The sequence below is a fragment of the Anopheles funestus genome, chromosome 3RL (genome assembly GCF_943734845.2).
Source record: "Anopheles funestus chromosome 3RL, idAnoFuneDA-416_04, whole genome shotgun sequence".
NCBI classification, from domain to species: domain Eukaryota; kingdom Metazoa; phylum Arthropoda; class Insecta; order Diptera; family Culicidae; genus Anopheles; species Anopheles funestus.
In genome coordinates, this window is record NC_064599.1 from 31,967,104 (window position 1) to 31,979,685 (window position 12,582).

Genomic DNA, 12,582 nt, shown 5'->3' on the forward strand with positions numbered 1-12,582 from the left:
GCTATATTAAGAGCAATACGATTGTTATAATATTCCCCTCTACGAATTGTTTCCTACTTTGGGACACATTCTTCTCTGGAGGTAGCTTATGTCTGCTTAAATCAACTAAAATTCTTCCTTCACAATTTATTACACTGTTATGTCAGGAAGAAAATCAACCCACTCGAATAAACACAATAGTTTTTCCTCTAACATCGACAGCGCCCAAAAGCAAATGGAGAAAACGAAAATGCTACAGAGCATTTGCCATAAATTAATGAGCAATACTTAACCACAAACCTGAGGAAAGCTTGCTTGGAAATATTTCGCCAAACACACGCCAATTCACCACTCTGCCCATTGGCGGTGGGCCCCATTAGTGTCCAGGTGAAACTGCTCGCTGTACAGTGGAAATGGGGGGTGGTACGAACAAAAGCCAAAACCACAAACGAACATGTTTTCCGTTTCGGGCCCGTTTTTCCTCTTCTACCAGCTGTTTGGTAAATCCTAGGTCGCGGGGGGAGAGAGATGTTTTCCTTCATTTCGTTTATTGCACACATCCTTTCCGCGTACGCCCAATTCACAAAACCCGGTTCGAACATGGCCAGCCGACAAAAACAAAAGGCCTACCATGAAAATCTACTTGCACCGGGCCACTGTTTTGTGTGAAATATCTTCGATTGTATCGATTGTATTTTGCTCCTTCCCATGGCATTACGGTTCTCCGCGAGGTGAGTTCGGTCGGAAGGAGTTAGACGGGTTTCCGAACCTATTACTCCTTCCGCCTGCAAGGACTAGAAGAGTACAACCTAGAAGGGAAGGGTTTCCGGTATTGTGCTATCTGGGCTGTATGTCTCGGTTTTGTTCGCTTCTTCTCTACATCTCACCCTAACTTTAGCATTGCGTGTGGCCATCGATTTCCGGCAAATCCCAACATTGGCAGATCCCATAATCGGTAAAAAGTGCGTCGTTCGAATGGTTGATGGAGTCATTTGTCTGGCATTATGCCTTATGGTCAAATCATTGTTTATGTGTACCGGTTCCGGGACGGTGTTCGGGTGAGAAGCCTAAAACCCCTTACACGCACACGCGTTTTCGGTTTGCTGAGTGGTTGCCCATTGTCGTAATGGCACCTTAGCCCTAAAGGAGTGAGATTGGAGTGGTGTCTGAATTTTTTTGTGTTTGTGTGTGTGTTTGATATTCGTCCTAGTTGTTTGTTTGATTGTCCTATTCCCGGCACCTTTTTGGCAAGCTTCTCTGTCCGAATGTCCAAAACATGCAAAGGATTTTCACCTTCTCACCATTGTCGTCGATTGTTTTCTAGCTTGTTTCGCCTGTCTCGTGTTCCCCGTGTACCCAAAACGAAACCAAACTCAAACGTTGTTGATACCAACTTCTACACTGGAGTAGTTTGATTTATCGAGGTACGTTTTAGGCTAAATTAAAGATTATTTATAACCTGTAGAAACCATTCAGCGTGAACTATAAATCAACGAATTGGAAATTAAGGTTCAACTCCCTGGTACGCTGACCATTTGCGATTATGGGCATCCCGATGTGGCACATTTCGTGTGGCATACCTGTACCCATAGAAGGGTGGTACGGAGGTGGGAGTCAAATAAATCCGTTCCGTAACCCGAAAAAAAGGGGTTTTTAACGGGAAGGTAAGCCTTTCGTCTTTAGCCAGCACGCACTCTAGCGCACGTCTTACAGTGGGTAGTGGAGGCCGACCCGGAAAAATAAAGGTAGAGTCTCGATTATCGAGATTTAAGGAAGCATTCATAAAATTGGATAAATTCCGTCAATAAATCAAACGGAGTCCGTTTCGGTATCGTACTGCCTGGATGAGCCTTGATTGTGGAAAAAGAATTTCCCGGCCGTACGAAATACAACCAGTTCGGCTTCTTTTTGAGAAGCCCAAACCCCGGAGTACGTCGGTGAAAGATCTATCAACGCTCGACAAAAACGTCGGTGAAATCGAGTACCGACCCGCTGTACCTCGGTAACGCTTTGAACGATGTTAAAAGCAGACATAAATTTGCAAATAGACTTCAGTTTCGCGTGCAACCGAATGTTTGACTGGGAAAATTGTTTCTTATCTTTCAATTAGGTTCATTTTTTGTGTTTATACACCGTGTAGTATGGCTCTCTGGCCCGTCACGGAAATGGGGGGAAGACTGGGCGGTGGGGGGGGGGGGAGCAAAAAACGAGGAAAAATGTTTGCACACTGCACGAAGTTATGAAACGAAAGCACACCAAGGAACGTATTTTTGGTGCTTTTGTTTTGTTCTGCGTGTCGAACGTTGCGCGATGTTTTGTATCCTTTTTTTACCTCTGTTGTTGCTTACACAGGTGCACTGGGCAATCATTGTACGGGCACATAACAATGAAGCGGATGGGTAAAACGCTAACCTGTGGCTAACTGACTCTCTTCTCGCTTTTCAGACAGGGTGGTTAAAAAAAGCGCTGAAGGGAGGGAACAAAACGTGTTGAATGAAATAAAGAACGAGAGAAAAAGAAAAAAAAACATACACACAGCCAACAACATAAACTCCAAGAAAGGAAAACATCATCATAACTGGTATAAAAGTGTCTGAAATTTTGAAACAAAAGGAAACCCACTGCTGGGATTAGGGTATGAAGAATGAACAATGGAAACAGAGTTTAGGGGAGAGGTGGATAGTAAAATGCTTAACCCCCCAAAAAGCAGGAAACCTTCACACGGACGTTAAAGCGACGGGAGTTGCAACTTTGCCTTTAAAACGGCATAATTTCCGAATGGTCAAAACGGAACAAAACGAAGTACGGTGAAGAATAGAAGTGAAGAAAGCAAAAAACTACAAACCTGCTTCGTCAATATTTGAACTCAACCAAATGTTAGCCTTCCATAACGAACACATATAGAGAGTACAGCAAGTAAGTACCCGCTTGGCCGTTTTCCCAAAAATGGTTCCATCCTCCGTCCGTCAGTCCGACCGACTGCAGGCACAATATTCCGGATTCCTCTTCAATTCTGTATAAACGATGCTTTTAGGCTGGGGTATTTTTTTCCCTGTTCCTTTTCGGTTGGATGGGAAAGGAATAATTTAGTTGTCTAGCGTACGGAAGCTAAACGTCCATACAGAAACTGTACGTGTGTGTGCGGCTGTTTGGTATGCTCGAAACGAACTAATACGGGCATTCGAGTCGCTGTGGATCGGAAAATTTCCCTAGAGACGTTAGCCTTCTTCCTGTCGGATAATCGGATTCACTTTCTTTTAACTCCATTTTAAGAAGAAAAATGTTGATTGAAAAGAGTACAAAAAATGGAATGGAATTGGCGTTTGGTAGCTACGGGGGGGAAAACAATACACATATAAGTGATCGATTTGAGAATAATTAGTAATAAGTCAATTTTGCTGATTGGTGGATGTCATTTGCTGCCTTAGATTGATGATTGATAAAATCAATCAGACCATTACTTGAATTGAACTTTGTTGAGGGTTTTGCTTGATTTATTCGGTTCTTAAAAAATGGTTTTAAAATGAGAAAATTAATTACATTTCCTGTACATAATTATTTTCCCTTAGAATAGAGAATCTGAAGTGAGAATCTTGTAAAGCATCAATGTTTTACTCGTTCCTGATCTCAAAAGAAAAATTATGGTTTTTCATTTGCTCATCATAAAACTAGAAATTACGATCGGATTTTACTGTTGTTGAGAAAATCGTGATCAATTATCTTTCACGTGACGAAGAGATTGTGACTTTCTTATGTGTTTTTTATTCTAAAATTCTAAAATGTATTCTAAAATTAATTCTTTTCGGAAGTCTTTTCAATAAGATATCTGACAAAAAAATATGATAATCACACACGTTATATATTGATAATTGATATTGCTTCTTGCGTATTTATATCGCATCAATGAATTAATGAAAGTTACTAAACTCATTTAACAGTTAAGCTCATTTATTATGGGAAAAGATTCAGACATTATATGACTAAACGCTTGACAACCTCCTACTGAATTTAGAGACCTTGAAACTATTCTTGATAATAAGTTAACACTTACTGCACACTACAAATCTGTGAAAGATAAAGGAAATCGAATGTTTGGATTCATAAAGAGAAATATGAATAATTTTCCGTGCCTCTTCAGTTCTTTTATCATCAACATAATAATAAATTATTTCCCGAAGCAACGACTTTAGAAGACAGGACTTTTTTTTTGTTTTACTTCAATATTAATGTTTCATCCAGTTTAAGTACTATTTTGAAGCGTTGGGAGAATCTGATCGGCCGAATCTTTGAACGGAGTTAATGACTCTGAATTACTCTTAATTGAATAATTAATCGGAAATGATTCCTGATTGAATCATGAATCTACCAGCACTTTTGGAATAAGTCCAACTCAACCTCCCCACTCCTCTATCTCTCTCCTTTGCATCACGGCAGCCCTTTGAGAAAGTTTGTTGACAGCAAATAATAAAGGATTCATTAAGGATTTCATTTCAATTTATGAAAATCTAATCGATATTTTGAGAGTGGGATCATGATTTGAATCACTCTTCACTGAAGATTCATATGAATGACTCTTTTCAAAAGATTCAATAAGCACGACATTTTTTTTATTTTGAATTAAAGAAAAAACTATTTTGAGCTCATTTCTTTTTAAACAGAAAATAAACTAGGTAATGATAAGTGAAAAGATTTTTTTTCTTATGATGGTTATCAGTCAATCTAGACACAAGGGTATAAGACTGTTCATTGTATTCCATTAATTAGTGAAAACAAAATAAGAGCAATCATGTTTTTTGAAATGAAATTTGCATTTCATGATAAACCATCCAATACCTTAAATTTTATTTACAACCTCTATAACAATTCAAAGAAATATAGCAACAGCATCAATCAAGGAACACAATGCATCTCTCCCATGCATTACATGAAAATGTGCGTTCCATACAGTTCAAACCTTCATTTTAGTCAACAGTTTGGCTTATGTATGGCAATCTGTAACAAAAGAACGTTAATCGCTAACCCTCCAAACGGAACATTTAGCACAGGTAATCGTTGCTGATTGCCACTCGTCTTGTGAATGAGCTATTCTTTTGTCGTTATCCTGGTACGACAGTGACGGGGTTTTCTGTTTTCTTTGTTTCTTCTTCCTTTGCATGCCCTTTTTTCATCACCATTCAAAGTCATCCCAACTGCTGCCCCATACTCGAACAGTCATACATGTCATCTTCAGTACAACTGTGGCACCTATTCGTAAAAGGTACATCATTTTCGAACCAAGGCGGGAGTTCCCTGCAACCTTGGCTATATGTACATCCACCGGGGAATGGGATGCATGGATGCATGGATGGTTTCTCTGTCTTCCATGACAACAGTCTAATGACTGATAAACTATACTAGCGGCTTTGCCTTTTTGTCGGTGGCAACCATTGCTGTCGTCCGGTTTCGGAAAAAAGCAAAACCGAAGGGTGATAGAAAATCTGAGCTTCAGGTACGACAATGGGCGGAATTGGTTGTAAGAAAGCGGATCGAGCAAAATATGAGCAAATAGAATATGAGGAATAAAGAAAAAAAAACAAGTTTCAAATATGGGTAGCAAAAGCGTACAACCAGCAAAGGAGGAGAGCCCCTGAGACCTTTTTCTCATTCACACGCCGATCCACAGGAAATGATGCCACCGAGCAGACGAGAGCCGTCCGAGTCCGAGACGGATTGTATAATTATGGGACTTTAATCCTGGGTGGCCGCTTCTGGCTACTGTTCTGACTTGCTGGCTTTCGGAAAAAGTTGAAACGAAAAGCTAGGTCTATTTTTAAATTATGCTTCATGTCATTCCGAGTTTCCATGGCCACTGCCACCAGCACGTTCGTGCATCCGGCAGAGTTCTGATTTGCTGCCTGTATGCTGCCTTGAATGCACATATTGTCCTTGGTTGGATTCCTTTCCTTGTTTCTTTATTCCTCTCTCTCTATCCACTCCTGCTAGTTTTTCCGCATCTCACTGCCAGTTCGTACAATGTTTCATTTTTCGGAGTAAGAGTTATTCTACTACTTCCCTTTTTTTGGTATTCTTCTTACTGTCCTCCCTTAAGCTTAGTTGGTCTTCACTCTTCACATCGCCATGACTTGGGCTTGAAAAGCAACCTCAGGGGTGGGCAGATATATCACGGGTTCGTTACGGAATGCTCGGCATTCCGTTGATCTGGTCATAATTTATCAAAAAAGGGTAATTTATAAGAGTTGAATACTGAGAAAAGCAATCCCTTTTTTTTGACGTCCGTTTGTTGCAAGGCTTTGGCCCCTGGAGCGAAACATGATGACGGGGAATTCAAAAGAGATTCGTGAAGGTCTTCAACATGCTCTTTGTTGAAAGTGTCATTAGTGCAGAATGGAAGCTAGATGCAGTCAGTTAGATTTGTTTTGGGGCGACGATTTCTCAGTTCTTTTGCTATAAAGCTCCATTACCATGTAGGGGTTACATTTGTTAGTTGTGAAAAATTATAAACAATAAAGCAGCTAAAAATTAGAACATTTTATCTTCACTCTGGTTAAATATTACCTGATTCGCCTATATCTACTGAATGTGCCACAATTTCGTTCACACTTTAGATCATCCCATTTTAAAATCCCTTTTCAGCGAACGAGCCCCCGCTGAAAAAGTTGCCTTCTGACCGATTATCTCTCACTCGCACACGATTGCGCTAATTTAGCGTGCTAATTAGCAGGCAGAAAGTTTTGTTTATTTAATCCTACGGCCCGCAATTGGAACCCCGGTCGGTTGACGGTTGTATCAGCTGTTGTCGGCACGAGGACAAATAAAATTAAAACAAAGAGAGAGAGAGAGAAGAAAACGCACCCTCTTTCTTCCTTCCTAACACCCCCTAATGCCACGATGTCGCAAACTTTCCTCCCTGTTTTTTCATTACTCAAATCCACTAAAGTTAGATAAATTTTATATCGGGTCCCTTTTTTTTCTTCTCGAGGCACTTCAACCCCGGAAACGGCCGGCTGGAGGAAACTCGCCTGGAACTTCCCATCAACCCCCGCTGAGGAGGGTGTAGATGCAAGTAGATTGCTACCCATTGAAACGCGGCGGTGGTTGTGTTGAAACTGCACGTAAATTGTGCCAGAGAATTATGCCATTAGGGTGATGTTTCGCTGACAGCGCCTTAGGAGGTGATTTTTCACTTTTGCCTCGAGTATTAACGCGCGCGAAAAAGGGCGTCCCTGTTTTCTTAAGGGTCGGAGTTGTGTGTGTGTGTGTGTATTTTCCTGCCGGAATGTTGGGCTGATTCAACCGGTGGAAAGGAATCCACGGAAAGCGCGGTTTGAAGGGCAGTTGCAGGGAAAGAAGCTAGAAGCTAAAGGGTCCGACTTGAATTTATTATTTCGACCAAATTTATGGCCTTCTTTTTGCTCTAATTGCTGTGTTTTATGCTTTCCGTAATTTTTTTTTCTCTCGTTTTTGAAGCCCACCAAATGATGCTGTCCAAAGACCTGGACGGTTGGGCGGTCAGTGGACCGTAATGGCGGATATGGCGGCCACCCTCCGTGGTCGGACAGGCGAGGCGAGGCATCCGTCTTTCAAAAAACGACTGAAAAGTGTTGACCGGGAAAGCATTCTGGCTGGTCGTGTTTTTTGGATGATAAAAGGGACAGGCCAACCAAATGGGATCGTTCCCGATGGGGGGAGGATTTCGTGCGTTTTGTTGTTGTTGTTGTTCTCCAACAAGGGGTTGAAGAGGTTTTAGGGCAAAGCTTTGTTGATAAAAAGCGGGTGTCTGATATATCGGGCAGTTGGATTTTTCCTCCAATGTCCCGAACAATGCTTTACGACCACATTGGCCGGGAACTGTGTTTTGGTGCTTAGAAAAGAAAGGGGTTTTTATGGCACTGCTGGACACCATTAATACTTATTTTTCGTCATTCAAAACCCCCGTTCTTATGGCTGGAAAGTGTTGTGGAGGAAGCTAAACAACGGGATTATTTTTTTTGGTACGATTTATTATTTTTCGTCACCAATATTATGAGCCCCATCAACCGTTTCACAGTGTTATGGGCAAGGATTTTAATGATCGTTTTGTAAGGAAACATGCGAACATGTAAATGATCGTTTGCTGTTTTTTTTTTGCAATAAAAATTTAGCAATTGGGAGTATAACATTATGATATAAATAAAATAAATTAAATTTTGAAAATTGCAAAATATTAAACTTAAAATTAATTCGAATTTTCTAGCAAATGTTAATATTATTTATCTCTTTTCGCTAATGGTTGCATGCCGCTCATTTGCTGTAGTACGCTACACAATTACACGATGTTCGCACAATCAACGATTTATACACGAAAACGCTTCGCGCACCCTGTTGAATGACATTTCTCACTCATTTCATCATGCCTTTTTCCGTTTGTTGATTTCTCCACAGGCTGCGCGTTTTTGACGTACTTCAGTCCGGAAAGCGCCGTTAACGGTCAGGGCGCGTTACATGAGAAGCAGACACTACCTGGGGTAAGTTTTTATGCGCTTTGTGTGTGTGTATATTGACGCTATTTACCGTACGCTAGTTTTTCGTTCTTCGCTTTTATTTCTATTGCCGCATAAATTTAGATGCTCGATGTACGCGACCGTACAAAGAAAAACCCCAGCGCAACACCTTTTGCGTGCGTTTCGGTTACATTTTCTTTGTGTTTTCATTCGATTTCTTTTTGGTTGAAGGAAATCCTCGAAACCCGAAAGCACCACTTGTCTGAGTGGTTCTGAGTTCCGTAAGCAGAAAAAAGGGGTGCTGGGTGCTACTTTTACGATTGTTCGACGCAACAAACGGTGCCCTCCTGTACAAATTCTACGTACGAGTTGCCGGTTGTTGGTAGAAGATGTTAAATTTATATAGCCCAATTGTTCGGCGAAAGGATTTGACCAGCCGGAGGATTTGCTGGCTGGCTGTAGGATGTACCTCAATCTAGTGCTGGTCGAAGACCGGTGGTAAAGAATTGATTTTACTATCGGCAGTAACTAGATCGAGGCCTTTCCCATCTTCCAGCTTTCCTGCGTTGTACTACGTTCGAAACACACGCACACCCTTCTCCATTGGTATATATGTGTCATTGCGTCTCCGGCACACCTACACAAATACGCTGTCCGTGCCCGAGCCAGCTTTTATGGTCCAAAAAAAAGGAAGGAATAAAATAAAACAACAGCTTAACCAAGCTGGGCTACATTTTTAGTACAATCGCTCCCCTAGAAGTGGAACAAATATCCACTCCCTTACAAAATGGGTACGATTGCGTAGAAGGTGAAAAGCCGGCAGGAAGGATCATCGAACGGTTTGTGCGAGTTCGTAGCAAAAACGATTTCCCTTCCCACCCCGACCCGCTTTTGGAGTTCGACGAATCGAAGTGTAAGTTTGGCTTTGAAGTTCAACAAATTATCCACCCGGGTAGTCTAAGCCGGAGGGAGGCGGAAGAATTCGTTCACCCTGAGCAGCCCAATTGAATTGGGGGCTTTGAGGGCTTAATTTGCTGCCAGCACGCTTATAGCCATTGCTGTTCTCGGGGCGTAATTGACACCAGAATTATCGGTGTGGCACTATAGCGCTCGGTAGCCGGTTGTTTGTTTGTTGCCAGGCCAGGATTGGATCAATCGAACTCGGTTTATTGGAACCATTGATTGGGTGTTACGCCGTGGTGCATATTTTGTGCGTTCCTTTGTTGGCATGTTGGTGTTGGTTGTAAAACCATTTCTTGATGTTACAGTAGTACATAATCATCAATAAAAATAGGTTCTTTCGCGAAGAACTAACTATGGTTGATGTTACAGTAATTCATGTAAAATACATTCTCTTCTTCAATTTCTTGGAATTTTTGGAATTTTTAGAACTCTTGGATTTTATAGTAACTCTCGGCCGTTTTTACACAACCTACTAACGAATATAGACAAAGAAACCCTTAAAGATATTGGGAATTATCCAAGCGTGGAGTTGCATAATGGAATTCCTTGGAAAAATCTTATCGACCAAGAACTGACCTCGGTACGATTTAGACATCTTACACTGAAACTCCCTCTCAGCTCTAGATCAAAGTCGAAGGAAATGCACACGTTTGCTCACATGGATGCATCCGTACAACCGGTTCAACCGTTAACGATTCCCGTGGAATGCAGATGCAGAAATGGAAGAAACCCCCATCCCTTGCGACCTACAATACCATCTCGCGCTGCTTCCATGTGCGTGTTCTGAAGCTCTTGTAATATACACTTGTGTTTACAAATGCAACCCATTTTGCCTTGTTTGTATGAATGTATTTTTAAAAGGTATTAGCCCACCCGATCGAATCCCATCCCCTGGCGTGGGCCAATTTTGCGTGCGCAATCGATAGCGATGCGTCTTTACGCATGTGAACACGCCGTTTCATTTTTTGTTCGTACAGTTGAAGTACCGAACGGGCACCAAGAATACGCAGGAAAAACACACCACAATAATAAAAAAAACTAGCAACCGCACGTAATGAAACTCTCCGATCAGGTCAATAAAGCAACGTGGAAAATGTGCTTTGTTGGTTGGGAAGTTGTTTCCCGTTCCATCGAGCTCCGTCCGCTCCAAGCTCTTCTTCACAACCCGCTTCCTCGACGGATTCGTCCTATTTTTAGCGGGCAGCACACCGACGACGACGACGACCGGCACACACGAAGTCGATTGGCCATGGTGTACATGAGTTCGTGTGCTTCCGCGGGTTCCGTGGGTTTGGGGGGTTTTGTTTATGCTCCACTTGACTGGAAAGATTATGAGAATATGATTCGATCAAGAAGGAACGTGCATTCGAGCGTGCGGATGCGTGTTCATCCATATAAACATGGGACGCGGAAGGGGTTTTTGTGTGTAGCACGGTGGACGCGTTTGTTAATATTTGTAGCACAGGGCCAGCAGATGCGAATAGCGAGGATTGAAGGGTGTAACGAGAAGGGACGAGCAGGTTGTGATGAACATGCGTGTAACTTGCAGCATGCATGGGGCAGAATTGAGAAAAAGGGCACTGGATGGAATTCGATTTTCCGTTCGCGTATCATTGACATCAATGGATCGGACAATTGATGCAGCAGACGCCTTATAGCTTGGTAGATGCTGTTTTTTGTTAGGGAAAGACACAATGCAGTTTTGCTATAATTAGCATTTAATTGCTATGAATATGATGATGATGATGATGATGATGCTGTAAAAGAAATTAGTTTCATAGTTTGAAGAGTTGCATAATGTTCAAATTAGTCACCTTCTTCCACTTTTCCATTATTTGTTTAAATATCTCCTGTTTAAATATCTTATGTTTAAATGTCTCCTTATGTGGGCATGTTTTCTAATTAATTTTTAAATGGTTTTATTGAGCTTTAAGTTATATTAACTATTGTTAAATCTTTGTAAAGGAATTTTTATTTAAATATAAAATTTATTGCAATCAAATAGTTTATCGATTAACTGATGAATTACCCTACAAATGAATGTTTAGTGAGTGATATAGCTATTCAAGTAGCAATACGGCCGTTTCTTATCAATAAAAAAAAAATAGTCATTCAAGTAGTTCCAAGGTGAGGTGAGTTCGAGTCGTAATTTTGTACAAGTAGGTTCAGTAATTTCATAAATTCCGATAGGTTCAAGAATTCTTGACAGGCTCTGACCTACTCTACCTACTTGAAACTACGCGTCAGATTTGAATTTGGAGTCGAACTTGTTGCACCGATGGATCGGATTCGATTCCAATCTCCAAGCTTCAACATCTTTGAAATGAGTAGTATGACTCATCCCTAGAATTCAATAAATCATCACTAAACAAGAGTTCTAATTCGTAGTTTAATGCAATTCCTAGTGAGCAATTCCACAACTCGGCATCTTTCCTAATTCGTTGCATTATCGGTGTTGTTCCAATTACTGTAGTTAATCATGCTATCATGAAGTATGAAGTTCATCGATGTTTCATTTCCCGACCCGTCCCCACCCGTTCCAGGCATTAGCCACCCCCAAAAATATGTGGCGTGATTCGTCTGACAGAGGGTATACCCATTTACATCCGCTGTCTAAACACGTCCAGAGACTAGCGAGAAGCGACGGAATGGTGCAATTCGTTGTGCGTTCGTAAAATGTTTACTTGCGCTCACGGTACATTGTGTGACGCAGGTCATACACACGCAGGCCTTGGTGGTGGGGGAGATGGCCTCACTGCATGTTAGCTCCCACAAAACGCAGCACCAGCCAGTTTTTATTGGTTAAGGAACGATCTAAAACGGGTACGCTTACAGCAGCGAAACTGTCGATGTTTTAAACAACGACGTCTGGCAATATGAAGAAAACTTTCTTCCACCTAAACTAGCCGGGTAGGGTTTGGAATGGTACGCACATGTGCTGCCCCTCCGTTGCCCGGATCAACGTAATGGCGGGATGCTCTACCCCGTTCACCGTCCGAATGTTTGTGCTTCACCCGTCGCGTGTTGCCCTCGCTAGAAACCGTTCGATACGATTTGGAGTTCAATTCGTCGATGTTTTTCTTTGCCTTCTGCAACCTCCCATCCCCTCCCTAACCTATTGTCCTATCTGTTTCTGGGGCGTTTTCATAAACCTAAGATG

General features: G+C 41.7%; 1 protein-coding gene across 12 annotated transcripts in view; it reads left to right on the forward strand.

The window, feature by feature from the left end:
- The window catches only part of LOC125770974 (CUGBP Elav-like family member 4), a 468,092-nt gene that overhangs the window by 141,981 nt on the left and 313,529 nt on the right, over positions 1 to 12,582 (forward strand). For all 12 annotated transcript variants that reach the window (XM_049441119.1, XM_049441110.1, XM_049441115.1 and 9 more), the window contains one exon: positions 8,401 to 8,483. In XM_049441119.1, the coding sequence (XP_049297076.1) occupies positions 8,401 to 8,483 (83 nt within the window). The remainder of the gene's footprint in view (positions 1 to 8,400; positions 8,484 to 12,582) is intronic.